The sequence below is a fragment of the Labrus bergylta genome, chromosome 4 (assembly GCF_963930695.1).
Source record: "Labrus bergylta chromosome 4, fLabBer1.1, whole genome shotgun sequence".
In the NCBI taxonomy this organism is placed as follows: Eukaryota; Metazoa; Chordata; class Actinopteri; order Labriformes; family Labridae; genus Labrus; species Labrus bergylta.
The window spans coordinates 11851339-11870446 of record NC_089198.1 but is presented as its reverse complement, the minus strand read 5'-3'; the positions used below and the strand labels follow the sequence as shown (position 1 = coordinate 11870446).

General features: G+C 41.5%; 1 protein-coding gene across 1 annotated transcript in view; it reads right to left on the bottom strand.

Moving 5' to 3' along the window:
• Window positions 1-496: 496 nt before the first annotated feature.
• Window positions 497-19108, bottom strand: part of LOC109997590 (mucin-2-like) — a 45104-nt gene continuing 26492 nt past the window's right edge. Inside the window, exons 30-48 of the mRNA XM_065953401.1 lie at window positions 17222-18941; window positions 15822-15997; window positions 15328-15499; window positions 13916-14151; window positions 13601-13784; window positions 12258-12474; window positions 11569-11762; window positions 11417-11486; window positions 9903-10024; window positions 9775-9806; window positions 9522-9690; window positions 8596-8691; window positions 8064-8104; window positions 3725-7105; window positions 2654-2752; window positions 2233-2361; window positions 2095-2134; window positions 1879-1999; window positions 497-902 (exon numbers count right to left, since the gene is read on the bottom strand). Of these exons, the coding sequence (XP_065809473.1) occupies window positions 698-902; window positions 1879-1999; window positions 2095-2134; window positions 2233-2361; window positions 2654-2752; window positions 3725-7105; window positions 8064-8104; window positions 8596-8691; window positions 9522-9690; window positions 9775-9806; window positions 9903-10024; window positions 11417-11486; window positions 11569-11762; window positions 12258-12474; window positions 13601-13784; window positions 13916-14151; window positions 15328-15499; window positions 15822-15997; window positions 17222-18941 (7404 nt within the window). The 3' untranslated portion in view covers window positions 497-697. The remainder of the gene's footprint in view (window positions 903-1878; window positions 2000-2094; window positions 2135-2232; window positions 2362-2653; window positions 2753-3724; window positions 7106-8063; window positions 8105-8595; window positions 8692-9521; window positions 9691-9774; window positions 9807-9902; window positions 10025-11416; window positions 11487-11568; window positions 11763-12257; window positions 12475-13600; window positions 13785-13915; window positions 14152-15327; window positions 15500-15821; window positions 15998-17221; window positions 18942-19108) is intronic.

The following is a 19108-nucleotide window of genomic DNA, read 5'->3' as shown; positions in this document are numbered from 1 at the left end:
GCTCTTCTCTTCTATTCATCTGGTAAGCTAGCTCATATTTCTTCAACTTTCTATAATTTAAATATACTTTCAGTCGATCATAGGAATTATGAACTGCAAGGTGTGGACTCGAGTCACATATTTGGAATGTGTTTTTCTTTCTTTTCTGAAAACCTTAAAATATGACTTAGACAATTATGCTATGAGGCTAATGTTTTGTTTGTGTGAGGCTAACAAACAAAGTGTTCTGTAATAACCAGTAAGTTCTGTTATTACTCTTCTGTCTGTGAGCTTTTATAACTGTTAAAACAGAATCATAAGATAGCTATTTTGAATAAAATGGTGAAAGTCCAGGCAACATGCTCTTCAAGTTGTTTTTAATGGTTTGACTTGAATGTTATTCATTAGGGGAATAAAAGCATGCAGTTCTTTAGTGAACAGGCTGGGACCTTTTCAAAGTTCATCCTGCTTTGTTTACAGTGTCTATTATTCCAATCAATAAAAATGTCCAAACCAGTTTTTTTATGCTGCAGTTGACAAATTTTAATAGAAATGATTTGAAGGAAGAAAGATTACATCACAATTAGTATGTTATGACGCTGACAAAGAGCACAAATTGGCTTGAAAGAATGAAAGCTGTTGAAAATAAGAAGGTCAAAGGTAATGTCTTGTATCGTGTCTTAAGGGTTCAGTCTGGATGTTAGCAGTGAGTCAGCGATCAACGCCTCCTGCGGCGCTTCGCTGGAACAATGGTTGTTCCTCCTACACACACTGCTCTGTTGCACAGACAGCTCTCCACCATGGTGTATTTGTGCGGGACCGTGGTGCCATCGTCACATTCGAGTTCCACCTCTCCCTCACTGGTTTTGTCTTCTTGGCAACACTCACACTGATGCATCATGGCGTTAGCTGCAGCAGAATACCTGCACACACACACACAGACAACAGCTTGTAACTTTATTCACTGAACTGCTCCTGTCATCTCTGCATCTACTCACAGACCTTAAAACTTATTCAATGTGAAAACAGATTCAACTAAAAATAGAACATCCTCTAGGCCAAAATGAAAAACTTAACCTGTCTGTTCATTAAAGTCATTCTAGTTTTTAGATCTGCACGTACCAGCATGGCACTTTTATTGATGGCATGTATGTACTTCTTTGTGAGACATGACAACTAAGATTTGCTGTTGGCTCACTTGGCTGTGGCTAGGTTTGTTAAGTTGGTTATCTATCAACCAGAAGGTTGTGAGTTCAATCCCCAGCTCCTGCAGCCAAAAGTCCGATGTGTCCTTGGGCAAGACACCTAACCCCAAGTTGCTCCCGTTTACTTCATCAACGTGTGTGAATGTTCATGAATGAGATTAGCTAATTCTGATAAATCACACCTGGGCAGGTCATTGTCTTTCTCTCAGTCTATATCAGCTCGGTGAGACATTCATGTTGGTCAAGAATATTTGTGGCTCAGAAGTAAAAGCTTCCGTTTAAGTGTAGGGATAGCTGCTCACGAGCAGGGTTAGGTATGCAGCTTTAGCCTGGCGTACACTGTCAAATAATTTTTTTTTTTTTTTTGCTGTGAGCTCTGGTCGTGTGTCTTGACAATCCACCTTGAGTTTTCTACAATGCAGGGGCAGGTGCATCTAATCTATGGCCGGAATAAACTCTTTAAAACCACAAGACTTCCATGACAGAAAAAGCAAGTTCCCCTCCCCATAGTACACAGGAGTTGGTAGTCTCCTCCTGACTGGATCAGTCAGTGTGTTTGTGTCATCTCTGACTTTTGGAAGTTTATGGTAAGTTTGTATTCTGACACAACACCTGTGAGTCAGTCATATACATTATTGGCATCAAACAAATCCATCTTTTGTCAAATGTCATATAGGGAAATGAAAAGACTCACATGGACATGCTTCCACAGTGTCCAGCACAGTATGTCATGTTGACTGGCTTCATGCTCTCACAGTTGTTCACCTTGATGATCTCCTGCTTACTGTGGATTTCACAGTCTCCGCGCACAGTGCCTGTAAGACACAGCAACAGTTCAATATTTGCAACACGCACTAATAATGACACAGCTTTGTCCTGAATTATCATTTAAATATTTTGACTTTACTACAGATTCTGCAGCATCCACTGAGGTCAGTTGTCTCCGTGCCCTGAAAAGAGAAGACACATGTTATGGTGTGATTAAGACATGGACGATCTGTGTTGAGACAGAGGAGGCGTATGAGCTGCAGAGGTCGGATTTACTCACAGGTTCACAGTCCAAGGGGTTGAAGTAAGGACAAATATTCTCTCTCTCTTTAGTAACAAGCTGTCCGTTGATATTCTCACAGACATACTCCACACATTTGTTATCAGGAAGAGTGAAAGTTTCGTTGATCTATATTACAAGAAAGAGCAGAAGATAAGTAAGCCAAAACATTGATTATCTTTATCCTTCTCAGCTCATCTGCCAATCAAGCTTTACCTTACAACAAAGAAAGTTTACCAATAGTCTAACTGTCGAAGAGAGGCTCTGGCCTTTGTGTAATTTAAACTCATATTATTTAAAACATTCATGTTTAAGATGAAGGTAGTGTTATTTGTAGCATTCATGTATAAAACAAATGTTAAAAGTTATCAGTTATTCCTTTAAATAATGTGTGAAAGACTAACACTTCTACATAACTAACCTCGATTACATGTCTTGATTTGTCAAGAGCGATGAAGACACAGCTCTTCTGGACACACGTGCCACAACACTGGTCAGGTACCTCCTGGTATTCAAAACCCTAGAAATGGATTGAGGGAGGAGAACATAAATTACCAAACATTTATTTTTCCAGCAATGACATCATGTGCTATTATAATACTTTTTGATACATTAGTGAAAATCTGTGCTCTAAAACCTGATTTCTCTCTTGGTCTAAGACTTTAATTCCAATTTTCAATGCTATGCAGATGATACTCAGCTATACGTCTCAATGAAGCCTGATGACATCAATCAAATATGTAAATTAGAAGCATGCCTAAAGGACATAACCACCTGGATGACCAGACATCTTTTGGCTCTAAACTCAACCAAACTAAAGTTATTGTGCTTGGCACCAAACACCTCAGAAAGACTTTATCTAATGATATAATGATATAACTGTCCTAGATGGCATCAGCCTGACATCCAGCACAACTGTTAGGAATATGTGACTTCTATTTTATCAATATATTTCCTTCAACTCCCCCCCCAAAAAACAATTTTGGGAACAGTCTATATATATTCCTTCACAACATCCATTCGCAAAAAGGGCTGGCTCAGACTTGGACCGACTACTAGTTATACTGCTATTGGACCTTGCCTGCTGAGTTCCTGTCTCTCCCTCAAGCTTTCTATGTGGATTCTATATTTGCTTCCTTATCTAAAAGGTTTCTGTTGATTAGTTATTGCTTACTACCTGGTGCTGTGGACCTTCTTGATGTTAACTGCTGCAATTAATGGCATCAAATCAAAAAAGGGTGGAAGACAGCAAGGCAAGCATAATATATTCACCAAATAGAACATGTACTGGTTGGCTAATTCCTGCAGGTAAAAGATAGACGCCATGCTGATTTTTTTGATTCATGTTACTCCAAAAATACACCTTTGCTTAATAAAGGGACTCTATACACCCCCTTTTTAAAAGATATCCAGTTGTGTTCTGTTGAGTAAACTTTTGCAAAGATAAATAATTGTGCATGCATTTGTTTGTGAAACTTGTAAATGAGCTTACTTCAGAGCAGTTGGTGTTGCAAACAATAGGTTTGCATTCAATGATGTTCACCATGGTGATTGGATCCATATGTGGGCCACAGTAACACTCCTGGCAGGGCCCAGGTACAAAAGGTGTTGTTCCTGATGATTGTCCAGGTCCTCCCTCAGTTGTACCTGATGGTTGTCCAGATCCACTTCCAGTTGTACCTGATGGTTGTCCAGATCCACCTCCAGTTGTACCGGATGGTTGTCCAGGTCCTTGTACTGTTGTACCGGATGGTTGTCCAGATCCACCTCCAGTTGTACCAGATGGTTGTCCAGGTCCTTGTACTGTTGTACCTGATGGTTGTCCAGATCCACCTCCAGTTGTACCTGATGGTTGTCCAGATCCACCTCCAGTTGTACCGGATGGTTGTCCAGGTCCTTGTACTGTTGTACCTGATGGTTGTCCAGATCCACCTCCAGTTGTACCGGATGGTTGTCCAGGTCCTTGTACTGTTGTACCTGATGGTTGTCCAGATCCACCTCCAGTTGTACCTGATGGTTGTCCAGATCCACCTCCAGTTGTACCGGATGGTTGTCCAGATCCACCTCCAGTTGTACCGGATGGTTGTCCAGGTCCTTGTACTGTTGTACCTGATGGTTGTCCAGATCCACCTCTAGTTGTACCGGATGGTTGTCCAGGTCCTTGTACTGTTGTACCTGATGGTTGTCCAGATCCACCTCCAGTTGTACCTGATGGTTGTCCAGGTCCTTGTACTGTTGTACCTGATGGTTGTCCAGATCCACCTCCAGTTGTACCTGATGGTTGTCCAGGTCCTTGTACTGTTGTACCTGATGGTTGTCCAGATCCACCTCCAGTTGTACCTGATGGTTGTCCAGATCCACCTCCAGTTGTACCGGATGGTTGTCCAGGTCCTTGTACTGTTGTACCTGATGGTTGTCCAGATCCACCTCCAGTTGTACCTGATGGTTGTCCAGATCCACCTCCAGTTGTACCGGATGGTTGTCCAGATCCACCTCCAGTTGTACCGGATGGTTGTCCAGGTCCTTGTACTGTTGTACCTGATGGTTGTCCAGATCCACCTCCAGTTGTACCTGATGGTTGTCCAGATCCACCTCCAGTTGTACCGGACGGTTGTCCAGATCCACCTCCAGTTGTACCTGATGGTTGTCCAGATCCACCTCTAGTTGTACCTGATGGTTGTCCAGGTCCTTGTGCTGTTGTACCTGATGGTTGTCCAGATCCACCTCCAGTTGTACCTGATGGTTGTCCAGATCCACCTCCAGTTGTACCGGACGGTTGTCCAGATCCACCTCCAGTTGTACCTGATGGTTGTCCAGATCCACCTCCAGTTGTACCGGACGGTTGTCCAGATCCACCTCCAGTTGTACCTGATGGTTGTCCAGATCCACCTCTAGTTGTACCGGATGGTTGTCCAGGTCCTTGTACTGTTGTACCTGATGGTTGTCCAGATCCACCTCCAGTTGTACCTGATGGTTGTCCAGGTCCTTGTACTGTTGTACCTGATGGTTGTCCAGATCCACCTCCAGTTGTACCTGATGGTTGTCCAGATCCACCTCCAGTTGTACCGGATGGTTGTCCAGGTCCTTGTACTGTTGTACCTGATGGTTGTCCAGATCCACCTCCAGTTGTACCGGATGGTTGTCCAGGTCCTTGTACTGTTGTACCTGATGGTTGTCCAGATCCACCTCCAGTTGTACCTGATGGTTGTCCAGATCCACCTCCAGTTGTACCGGATGGTTGTCCAGATCCACCTCCAGTTGTACCGGATGGTTGTCCAGGTCCTTGTACTGTTGTACCTGATGGTTGTCCAGATCCACCTCCAGTTGTACCGGATGGTTGTCCAGGTCCTTGTGCTGTTGTACCTGATGGTTGTCCAGATCCACCTCCAGTTGTACCTGATGGTTGTCCAGATCCACCTCCAGTTGTACCGGATGGTTGTCCAGATCCACCTCCAGTTGTACCGGATGGTTGTCCAGGTCCTTGTACTGTTGTACCTGATGGTTGTCCAGATCCACCTCCAGTTGTACCGGATGGTTGTCCAGGTCCTTGTACTGTTGTACCTGATGGTTGTCCAGATCCACCTCCAGTTGTACCTGATGGTTGTCCAGATCCACCTCCAGTTGTACCGGATGGTTGTCCAGGTCCTTGTACTGTTGTACCAGATGGTTGTCCAGATCCACCTCCAGTTGTACCGGATGGTTGTCCAGGTCCTTGTACTGTTGTACCTGATGGTTGTCCAGATCCACCTCCAGTTGTACCTGATGGTTGTCCAGATCCACCTCCAGTTGTACCGGATGGTTGTCCAGGTCCTTGTACTGTTGTACCTGATGGTTGTCCAGATCCACCTCCAGTTGTACCGGATGGTTGTCCAGGTCCTTGTACTGTTGTACCTGATGGTTGTCCAGATCCACCTCCAGTTGTACCGGATGGTTGTCCAGGTCCTTGTACTGTTGTACCTGATGGTTGTCCAGATCCACCTCCAGTTGTACCTGATGGTTGTCCAGATCCACCTCCAGTTGTACCGGATGGTTGTCCAGATCCACCTCCAGTTGTACCGGATGGTTGTCCAGGTCCTTGTACTGTTGTAACTGATGGTTGTCCAGATCCACCTCCAGTTGTACCTGATGGTTGTCCAGGTCCTTGTACTGTTGTACCTGATGGTTGTCCAGATCCACCTCCAGTTGTACCGGATGGTTGTCCAGATCCACCTCCAGTTGTACCGGGTGGTTGTCCAGGTCCTTGTACTGTTGTACCTGATGGTTGTCCAGATCCACCTCCAGTTGTACCGGATGGTTGTCCAGGTCCTTGTACTGTTGTACCTGATGGTTGTCCAGATCCACCTCCAGTTGTACCGGATGGTTGTCCAGGTCCTTGTACTGTTGTACCTGATGGTTGTCCAGATCCACCTCCAGTTGTACCTGATGGTTGTCCAGGTCCTTGTACTGTTGTACCTGATGGTTGTCCAGATCCACCTCCAGTTGTACCTGATGGTTGTCCAGATCCACCTCCAGTTGTACCTGATGGTTGTCCAGTTCCACCTCCAGTTGTACCCGATGTTTGTCCAGGTCCTTGTACTGTTGTACCTGATGGTTGTCCAGGTCTACCTACAGTTGTACCGGATGGTTGTCCAGGTCCTCCTCCAGTTGTACCTGATGGTTGTCCAGGTCCTCCTACTGTTGTACCTGATGGTTGTCCAGGTCCTCCTCCAGTTGTACCTGATGGTTGTCCAGGTCCTCCTACTGTTGTACCTGATGGTTGTCCAGGTCCTTGTACTGTTGTTCCTGATGGTTGTCCTGGTGTTGTTGTTCCTGATGGTTGTCCTGGTGTTGTTGTTCCTGATGGTTGTCCTGGTGTTGGTATTTTGGAACCAGGCTAAAAAATACAGATTATTGTTAATTTTCAGTCATTTCACTTACATATACATACATATGAATACTTTATTTCTCTAGTCTGCTCCAAAGAGAAAAAAAGACCCATTGTTGCTTCATCCATCCTGACTTATTGCAAAGCAAACAAGTGTTGGTATGACTGATGTATAAATTAATAAAAACATTATTAGCCTCTAGTATTAAATCATAGACGCTTAATGGATCCATCATTAAAATGTTTTTTTTATTTTTACCAGTGCTTCTCAACAATCTCAATAAATCTGAAAAAGATCTAATGAAACAACATTCGGTGTTATTCAAGACAATAACTAGACTTCATACACAAAGGAAAATATACAAATATAACTTGTATTTTACTTCCTGATGTAACTGCCTGCTCCCTTCTAAAAAACTGTCTCTCGTCATCTAGTCACAATATAAATGCGTTAATGCGTTACATTAACACCCACTGGACTTGGGAAAATGTATCTTCCTTACATGCACTCTGTGAGTAGTTACACACACTAAGATTTTTTTTTCTCATAGTCCACTGCACAGCTCCTACATTGAACCTTTTATACATTTTGTGTTTTTTATTTTTTATATTTTACATTTTTTAATTCTATTTTATATATTGTAATAGCTTCTTATACTGTATTATTTAAGTTGTTGCCAATTCTGCTTTATTTCCTTGTTAATTGTTTAGCACCAATACACCAAGTCAAATTCCTTGTATGTGTAAATGAACTTGGCAATAAACCCCGATTCTGATTCTGATTCTGAAATATGAATTAATCGCAACCCCTACAGTTTAAACATCTACTTGTTAGTTTATAAGCGTAAATGCTGACTTTCATTGCAGCAAAGTTAACCTTTACATGAGCATTCACTCCTTCACCTTTTTGTACCTGAACATTGACTAATTAGTTTATTTATATCTTGACTTTGAACAGTACACTTACCATGTACTCAGTGCCTTCAAAGACACAAACGCCTTTAGGTTCTGAAAAACAAAAAGAAGAGGTACAATTCAGGTAAGTATCGGCCCTTGTCTATCAACATTTTGAATAGACATTTTACAATTTTTTGACCACAGAAAAGAGACCACCAGTGAAAAGATGGACTTTTCTCATTAATATATAATTAAAAGCTCTTCTTAAACATCTGTAAAGAGATACCACTATGAACTGTACACAGAGGTTGCCAAGATCAGAACAGAACATTGAAGTTCCTTACAGTGGCATAAAGTAGTAAGACTGAAGGGTGGTCATCCTTTTTTTTTACCTACACTACCTTGTAAAAATCAGCTGTTCATGCTACTGAAATTTTAAATGTTTTATTTTACAGCTTAGTCTTCTTCAGACATAAACGGTAGGATGGTTTCACAATACAGCCATGTGTTTAAGATTAGCACAGTTGTTTTACATTACATATTATACACCCGCACATTCTTTTATTCTCTGATAACAGATGCACATTGACAGATTAACATACCACACTTGAAGGACTTGCAGCAGATGCCATCTGTGTACGTCAGTTTGAAGCCCGGCAGGCAGGTATGTGGATTGGGACACAGGGCTTGGTCACATTCTGTTGGGGCACATGAGGATTTGATAATTAGGACTATGTGTTGACAACTGACAAGGGATTCTTAAAGCGTGATTCTTAAAAGAACTATAACACTGGTAGGAGCCGAGGAGATTAAAGAAACGCAACACACAAAATAAATCACTTACACACAGCAGAAATATTAATTTCCCCAAAATTCAACAACAAAGAAAGGAAGTAAGCAATTTAGGCTGAATCATAAATTACATTGTCTAAAGCATCACAATTACAACTGGTGACATTTTTAAGACTGTGGTTTAGTTTCGCCACCTCAGCACCCCTCAGGGGGTTTAAAGGGGCAGCTACTGTAAGGGCTGTGTCAAACACAGATGAAGCACACTGAGTCTAAAACCTCAGGAAGAAGTTCTGTGGTGGATTATTAACCAAAAATCCCTAACCAAATTAAATAAATACAAGACCAGTAGGCGAACCTGTGTCTGTTGGACAGTAAGACTCTGTAATCAACGGTTTCAGAACTCTATAACACTAGATGTGACGTGGTGGGATGCCTTTGAATGTACAGATGTAAAACAGAATTTACAAATCCTTTGCTAATCATTGTATTCAGTCCAGATATCTAACAGGAGAAGTCTTTGAAACAAGTCTGTTGTGTTCAGTTCAGTACAATCCAGGAGCCACCTAACAATCTGTTGTATATTTCATACACTGTTTACTCAGTGGCCCAACTAGGGAAAGGGTTGGAACTTAGCATAAATATAAACTCAAGTTCATGCTCTGTATTGAAACTATGTTACACCAAATCATTTATATTAAATGAAACTAATTAAATTCAATAGACCCCCACAACTTACCACAGATATATTGTGTACAGCAGCCGTCTGATGAGGATACCAGAACTTGGCCTTCTTCACTGCAGTCGGGGATCTTCATTGTCTGGCATGGAGTGCGCTTACACACGACGCTCATGGAGTCCATGTCGCAGGTACAGTTGTTGCAGTCACTTATCCATGTTTCACCCGGCTGGTTATCAGACAAAAATGTTCAGAGACACAACTTTGCTTTGCAAATTTACACAGTTATGCATGTTAGAGGAAGATTTCTCACCAGTTTTGGTTTTCCATCAGGTCCTGTACAATCTGAAATTCAAATAGAGACAATTGAATACTGACTGACAGCTTTTATGTGAAAAGTTCCATTACGCAGTCATAGTATGTTTCCTTTGGGTTCCTTACCACAAGCGGGCACACATTCGTCATAGACTTGATTGAATAAAGTGGTGTCTTCAGGACAAAAGCAACCCTCCTTAGTGTCAGTAGAGGATGGAGAGGATCCTGCATTGAACATGCTGTTGTATCTGAGGTCAGAAATGAAACAAGTGGTTATTACAGTGGTGTGTAAACTTTAAGATGTAAGGTTACAAAACAATAATCTTCAATCATGGTGATAATTTATTAACTTGTCTCTAACATGATAGGTTTTCATGCTCCAATTTCCATCCATAGATTCACCCATTGGTAAAGACAAGCACAGTCTGGCGCTGAGATTGACTATTACACACAACAGCCTTTAAAATGAACAAAGTTTTTATTTAATGAACATTTTTAATTGTGTTTGTTAAGGTTCATTCCTGTTAATCTATCTTAACTTTTACCCCACTGTTTAATTTAATTAACAACCCTGATACCTGACACCTGAAAGGAGGGTGTGAGGTGGGTTACAATTATAAAAATGGTGATTAAAACATTCAGGGCCTGATTCACTAAGAATGGATTGCGGACGCTAATAACTACATAAATTGCGCGTCATATTCTTCTTTTATTTGCTCCATCTCAAGCATATAGCTTGAATGACTGCATAATGGATGTTTGCTCCTCAGCCCAGTTAAGCCTGGCTCACACTGCAGGATAATCGGGCTGATTTGAGCTCCGATTCTTCCTTCCCAACAATCGCAGGGTCTCTCCCGACTCAAGGCTGCTCGGAACCGATTATCTGCTCAGATTATCTTGTAGTGTAAGTGGTACAAAGATCCAATCTTAACCCCCGATTTATTTCAAACATGTTTGATATTTAGAATTTAAAATCTTTACGATTCCATCATGAAAGGGTCTGGCAGAAGTTGTGTGTGACTTCAATATAATCACGAGAGACAAGGGAGGAATGTAGCCATGGCGACCAGCAGCAGGACACAACCCGGCGTTTTATTTTTTACTTTTCTGTACAGATCATCAGTGCAGCACTTTTCTGAAACTTGTATCCATATATCTACGATTGTATCAACTTTCCTCTATCCTACAACAACTTTCACTTCCTTCTCTTTCACCAACCGCTGTCAAAGTTTTCAAATGAAGCTTTAACTGTCAACGCTCCATCCTGATTTCACCCGTACAGTGTGAGCTCTCCGACAATCGGGTCGTACAGTGTGAGCACATAAATCTCAAGGTCTGGTCGGGTGTCGTAAACGATTCAGTCGTACAGTGTGAGCTGACATGCCACCCCGACTTTTATACAATCGGGGAAAAAAAAATCGCACAGTGTGAGCGAGGCTTTAGCGGAGCATTTAAACCCTTTGTACTTGTTTAGTGAATCTGATGGTGTTTTTTTTTTTTTTTTTTTTTAATCTTTCTTTATTATGATTAAAACAGAACTTGAAAAAAGCAGAAAATAAAACGATATGAATCAGTAAAGTGGTGTTAAAATGTTCTGCATTGAATACTGAATTAAAAAAGGACAACACTGTTTTCATTACCTGTCATTGCATGTTGGCTCTACAGCTGGTCCACAGGCCTTGTACACCTTGCCCTCTGGACACCTGTGCTCTGGAAAATGGAAATAGAATTAAAGTTTTCAGCACTCAACACAACAACTGTAGTACTTTACACTACTGACTATAGATCTTACCACACATCCCATTGGTTCTATTCCTCCAGTCAATACAGATTCCTTTTTCAGCACACAAATCAGCATAGGTCTCCAGAATGATGCAGGTGACATTGATATGTGGTATTTCAATTCCACCACCGTTGCAGCCGTCAATCTCACAGGATGAAATGTATGGGAATGCGGGAATGACCGAAGCACACTCCTCAAATATACTAGAAGGATACACAAACACGGCAGAACACTTTGTTATGAATATTCAACAACTTTAATAAAATAGAAACTAAGAGTTCAGGTCTTCGGAAGCACCCTTTTTCTTGTATATTATGAACCAATTCTTCAGTGTAGGCCTATAACGTGACGCAGGTAAGGATGGGTTGGAAAACGATTCAGGTAATCAGGCAGTATATAAAAATGTTTAAAGAGCGAACTGACAATCAACATCGGCAACTGAAACGAAGGAACGTTGGCTAGTTAGCAGCCTGTTAGCTAAGCCAGCACATGGTCAGGTCTCTCCAAAATCCTTCGAAAAAGTTCAATGTTTTTTTAGAATACTGCGGGCACATTGGTTGTCATGGAGATTCCAATTGAAGTGAATGGACCTCGGGTTCACTTTTGATTGTATAAATGTGTTAATAGTTTTAGGTCATTACATACTTAAGACAACAAACAGTTCAGGAGTTAATTAAAGCACTCTCTTTTCTCCTCACCTGCTCTTTAAGAGTTCACAGATCGGTGGTTTGCAGGGGAGCTGTGATGTTATGATTGTTGTGCTTTGGCTGGTCACTGCCGTTGAAGTTGTTGGGGGGATTGTTGTGGTTTCACAGGGTAGACCTGGGACTACCCAGGAGGGTGCAAAGATATTGCAGGGTCCCTTCTCGCCATTTGGATAACGGCACTCATTGATCTGGGAGTTGTCACAGGTTCCTGGGAAAGGAGAAGAAGCAATTGTTCACACATGAAAATGGCTCTTTACTGGGCTGTTTGAATAAAATATGATGGACCTGATTCATAGCTAAGAAAGAAAAGGGCCTTATTATAGACTACTGAAAGCTTGAAGCTCCACACTGTGACATGATGTAACAACTTAGGCCTAAAACAATCAAAAAACACATTGCATGTAAGGCTTTTGTTTTTGTTTTATATTTAAATCATCGGGCAGTTTAGTGACTTAAGCCGTTTTCACATTATTCACTCCTGAAAATATCTAGATAATTTCAGGTAGGCTGCTTCGGATATTCTCCTGACCTTACTGTTCAAATATGCACCTCCCAGTGGGAGGGAGGGCGGAAGGCCTCCTGAGGTAAGATGTGACGTAAAAACAATGAACATGTGGCAGATGAAGCAACAGAAATAGAGAGTCCTCTATATCAGTGGTTCTCAACTGGGGGGTAGGATCCCAAAAGTGGGTCGCGGTGCTGTTTTCAGTGGGTTGCGATTGTGTGCTTTGAAAAAATGTTTTTGTTAAAAAAGTCCATTAGGTGCTTTTTAAACATGTATGTTTTATTCAATTTCTTTGTTATGTAACATGTTTTGTTTCGTCTGAGATCCAAACTGCACAATTTTTCATGAAATGAGTCTGATTGGTTGAAAAATTGCAGAAATTTGGGTCGCAATTCATCTGTGAAGGAGTTGGTAGTGGGTCCTGAGGCAAGACCAGATGAAAACCACTGCTCTATATGATGCTACAATGAGAATATTTGCTGAGAAAAATGATCTCATCACGGATGATTCACAACTCAAAAAATTGTGTATCAAATGTGATCATTCAGCTTTATAGGGTTGGGGGTTCTTACTTCAAGCTACCCATACTAACTCTTTGTAACTAGTTTAGTTTATTGTTTAGTTGGCCAGGGATGTACAATGTACAATGTACAATGTACATTCATCTCAATTTATGAGAGGAGATGCATTGCACCAGATTTAGTTGATTATGTTGATTAGCTGGTCAATTTAAGTTGCCCTTAAAAATGACAGAACAGGTTTCCAATCAGGGATGACCAAATATAGCAACAGAAACAGGTGTGTGTGTGTGTGTGTTCTGGTTACTCACCACACTGTCCCTCAGTATTCCCATGGAAGAGATCATATGGTAGGTAAATGCTGAATGAGTTGGTTTTATAGAAGATTTTTGTCTGAATGGAAGGTATCATCAATGTGATTGCCATATCTGTGCTGAAGAGGGACAGGTAATGATTGGAGTAGGCGGGATAGATCTGTTTCCCGTTTATGAACGCCTGTAGGACAGGGAGAGGAAAAACAATGACACTTCTAACTCCAGCTGTACTTTCCATCTTACTCCTTTGACTGGCATCAAGTCACAGAATAATGAATGGGGTTTGTGTATACTTTTCTAATTTTAGCTTACCACAAGGCCTTCGCTCTTCAACTGAGTCAAAACGATGGTGTTGTTGTTGAACTTCACGATGACGGCCTGGGGACAGAACGTGCTGTTCGCAGTTTCACATCTATGACTGTCCAACATAATAGACAGGTTGTACTTATACTGGATCTCTTTGACAAGGTAGTACTTGCACAACTGCTTGAAAACGTAATCGACTCCATCAAATGTGTTGTAGTGCCCAGACCAGACAGTGCATACACCTACAGGAGAAGAAAAAACAGATGAAGAAATAGTTAAAAGTGGAACAAACATAACACATATTTTATTTCACCAATAAGTCTGATCGTTTTCTGAGCAGGAAGTTTCAACCTCAGTGTCTTTCAAAGCGAATTTATAGACAAATTTGAATTGGTTCTCTTCGGTGTGCCACTGAAGGTCTCTGCGTGCAACTGCACTGTCGTAAACACAAATAGTGTTGTTAGCCCCCCTGCCCCTTATTAACAACATGCATTTCATGACAAGCAGAGAGTGGAGAAGCAGGTGTTCTATACAATAGTGCCACCCATCAAGATGTGCTACCATGGTGCTGTGTGCAATAGAGGGAGCATGTTTGATTGGGGCTTTTTGTCTATAGAGAATTGATTCCTCTAAAATCTTGATTTTTGTATTATAGAGAATCAAAACAAGCCCCCCTCACTGGAGTTGTGATGTTTTAAAAGTGATTATGTACTGGGAGCATTCTAGGAGATTATTGTCCATTGAAATACACTTCCTGTGAAATCTTATAATAGGGCACCAACACATTCTCCCCAGACTGTGACAATCCATAGGGAATGAGTATTGAATCAATATAAAGTTATTTTGTTACGGTTACTTTATTCTAAAGGGGATAAAGAAAGCCCTTGCCATTGTTTCGTGCTGTGGTAGCATTTTTTGACATGGCAGCACATCTCGCCAGAACACAGGCAAAGATGTTGTGAGAAGACAAAGAGCCATGTGGACTGACAAAGTCCTCTAGACCAGCTTCTTGCTCAGACACTCTTTCTTTTTCTCTCCGCAGCATCATCTGACACCGCCCTCTTCCATTTTATCAAACAGTACAGAGACAAGCAAACTGGCTGCCTTTTAGCTGAAAGCTGTGAACTAGTGCCGTAAAGCCGTACGCACTTCTCATGAGATGCTGCAAAAGTTACATAGTGCGGAAAACAGGCTAGATGGGCGTTCTGTTGACATGGAAGAAATGCCATTTTCCCTCGTGAAAGTTATTGTGCTATTTGTTCAACTTAAAAACCAATAACTTAAGTTGCAAAAGTTAAAGTTTGCCAATTCTTTTGCAGAGAGGGATGTGTTATTGTTAAGAGTGTGAACACGATAAAACAGATATTCTGCTGCATGTTAAAAACTCAAAATGATGAAAGGTTACAATTACGACTTACATTCACAGTCATAATGGAAGCAGCATCCGTTGTCATCATAGACCTTGACAGGCGGTTGTCCATTGGTACATACAGGTTTTTCCACAAAGGAACAGGAAAAAGCCATCGTTTTGACCGTGCCATTTGTACAGATAGCCATGTTGCAGTTGTCAATCTTCCAGCTCTCATTATGCTGGGAAGGAGGTTAAGAAGCAGAAAGTTATGTGGATGTCTTAAAGGACAAAAACATAACTCATCAAATTTAACAGTACTCAGGGAACTATCCTCTCTGTGCATAAAATGTGTTTTTCTTGGATCCGTACTCTAACCTGAAGTTAGATATCAACATATTGCCTTTTGTGGTTCTTACGCTTGTGTTTACAGGCCATTTGAAAGAAAACGAAAAAATACTACTGCACCTATCACTGCAATGTCTCTTCAAAGTCCAGATGTTTATGATAATGTGCTTACTTTAGGGTAAAAAACCCTTTCTATTCTAAAACTCTGTTCTTTACCTGTCGTGTTTCATTCATGTAGATGCAGTCCTCAGGTGGTGATGGGGTTGTGATTGGTGGTGTTGTAGTTGGTGTTGTGGGACATGAAGTGTTGAACTTCTGAACATCGCACGATGCATTGCAGTGAGCAATAAAACACAAGCCTAAGCCATCATTAACATTGAAGAGTGTATCCCCTGTGAAAGCAGAGTTCAGATCGAAGATTAAAGTAGAAAATTAAAGGTTAGTGAACAGACAGAGAATAGAGCTTTGTTAGGACCAAAAAGGTTAAGAGCTGCATTTTATCAAAGTGGCGCAGCAAAGCAGGACTCTATCTCTGTTTTGTAAAGCCAACATAGAGCTGATATTAACAAACTAAGTCATGGCTGGTTGATTTTGAGCCTCTTTTTAAACATCTTCCTAGTCAGGAACTTCAGAGCTCTATAACAGTGTGAGACACACAGATCACATCACTCGTCGTTAATGACCCAATTTGAGGATATTTTCCTAGAATTTTTCTTAACGTCATAGTAGCCTAATTTATTTCTTTTTGATCTGATGAACTAATCTATTTGAATTTCTCATTTCTGCTAAACCTCAATGTTGTAAATGTTTGATTTTGAACTCTAATAAGCACTCTGAATTGTTTTGTGTGTGAATGGTGCTCCATACATAAACTTGCCTTGTCTTCACTTTCAGCATTTAAAATATGTATATAAATTACAAAATATCTCTCAGGTAAATATTACGCATTAGGATAATCTGTTTTGTTTTTAGTGGACCGTTAAGTAATTTATGGTTCTCACAGGACAGCCTCACTTGAAATATAAACTTATAAACTGAAGAGCTGAAACTAAACGTATGAATAAATTCGTCCTACTCCTTTTCTGGAAACTGTTCCTTTTGTTTAATTTTTTTAATCATATTTTAATTTTAGGATGGAAATAAAGTCTTTAGTTCATATATTCATATGTGAACTGATTCAGGAGCAATCTGGACTGACTAAGAAAGTAACATATTCACAGTAATTTATGAGCTAATTATTATCAGACTTGAATTACACTACGCATACATTATTATCCTTTTCTATTTAACCCATAACTCCGAATAATCATTTAATTTAATGTTGAATGACTGCGTCAGCTAAATTGCCAGTATGTACCTGCAATTTTTGGATAGTCTGTTTTAAATTATTGGTGACTACACTTTTGAATGTGGGTGTGTTTACTTTAAAATGTTTCATACAATTGTTAGACATTAATATAAAAAACTAAGGTTAAAATGTAGAATATACAGAGTAGCTATTTTATTTACATAAAATATATTTAAAAACACAACAAAAGAGCATTAGCTGTTAATCCTGTGACCCCATGAGGAGAAATGTGATATGAATGTAATATGAAAAGTGGAGGATCACCTACCAGGTTGAAATGAATTTCCATTGACAATGCATGAACATATTGTCGAAGAACTTGTTATAGTTGTGGAAACAGGTTCCGTAGAGGACACAGTTGTTGAAAAGACAGTTGTACTGACTGGAAGAGTTAGTGTTGTTGTGGTAGTTGAAGCCACAGTAGTTGTGTTCTGAACTGGAGGTTTGGTAACCACAGTTGTTGTTGGTGGGGGTTCTGTTACAACAGTAACAGTAGTTGTAGGTGTTGTAGTAGAAGTAGTTGAAGGAGTAGGAGGTGTGGTTGTAGTCTCAACAGGTGTTGTGATTGCAGCTGTGGTTGTTGAAGGAGTAGGAGGTGTGGTTGTTGTCACCACAGGTGTTGTGGTTGCAGCTGTGGTTGTTGAAGGAGTACGAGGTGTGCTTGTTGTCTCAACAGGTGTTGTGGTTGCAGCTGTGGTTGTTGAAGGAGTAGGAGGTGTGGTTGTTGTCTCCACAGGTGTTGTGGTTACAGCTGTGGTAGTTGAAGGAGTAGGAGGTGTGGTTGTTGTCTCAAGAGGTGTTGTGGTTGCAGCTGTGGTTGTTGAAGGAGTAGGAGGTGTGGTTGTTGTCCCAACAGGTGTTGTGGTTGCAGTTGTGGTAGTTGAAGGAGTAGGAGGTGTGGTTGTTGTCTCAACAGGTGTTGTGGTTACAGCTGTGGTTGTTGAAGGAGTAGGAGGTGTGGTTGTTGTCTCCACAGGTGTTGTGGTTGCAGTTGTGGTTGTTGAAGGAGTAGGAGGTGTGGTTGTTGTCTCCACAGGTGTTGTGGTTGCAGCTGTGGTTGTTGAAGGAGTAGGAGGTGTGGTTGTTGTCTCAACAGGTGTTGTGGTTGCAGTTGTGGTAGTTGAAGGAGTAGGAGGTGTGGTTGTTGTCTCAACAGGTGTTGTGGTTGCAGCTGTGGTTGTTGAAGGAGTAGGAGGTGTGGTTGTTGTCTCAACAGGTGTTGTGGTTGCAGCTGTGGTTGTTGAAGGAGTAGGAGGTGTGGTTGTTGTCTCCACAGGTGTTGTGGTTGCAGTTGTGGTAGTTGAAGGAGTAGGAGGTGTGGTTGTTGTCTCAACAGGTGTTGTGGTTGCAGCTGTGGTAGTCGACGGAGTAGGAGGTGTGGTTCTTGTAACCACAGGTGTTGTGGTTGCAGCTGTGGTTGTCGAAGGAGTAGGAGGTGGGGTTGTTGTCTCAATAGGTGTTGTGGTTACAGCTGTGGTAGTTGAAGGAGTAGGAGGTGTGGTTGTTGTAACCACAGGTGTTGTGGTTGCAGCTGTGGTAGTTGAAGGAGTAGGAGGTGTGGTTGTTGTCTCAAAAGGTGTTGTGGTTACAGCTGTGGTAGTTGAAGGAGTAGGAGGTGTGGTTGTTGTAACCACAGGTGTTGTGGTTGCAGCTGTGGTAGTTGAAGGAGTAGGAGGTGTGGTTGCTGTCACCACAGGTGTTGTGGTTGAAGTTGTGGTCGTCGAAGGAGTAGGAGGTGGGGTTGTTGTCTCAACAGGTGTTGTGGTTGCAGCTGTGGTAGTTGAAGGAGTAGGAGGTGTGGTTGTTGTCTCAAAAGGTGTTGTGGCTACAGCTGTGGTAGTTGAAGGAGTAGGAGGTGTGGTTGCTGTCACCACAGGTGTTGTGGTTGAAGTTGTGGTAGTTGAAGGAGTAGGAGGTGTGGTTGTTGTCTCAAAAGGTGTTGTGGCTACAGCTGTGGTAGTTGAAGGAGTAGGAGGTGGGGTTGTTGTCTCAACAGGTGTTGTGGTTGCAGCTGTGGTCGTCGAAGGAGTAGGAGGTGGGGTTGTTGTCTCAACAGGTGTTGTGGTTGCAGCTGTGGTAGTTGAAGGAGTAGGAGGTGTGGTTGTTGTAACCACAGGTGTTGTGGTTGCAGCTGTGGTAGTTGAAGGAATAGGAG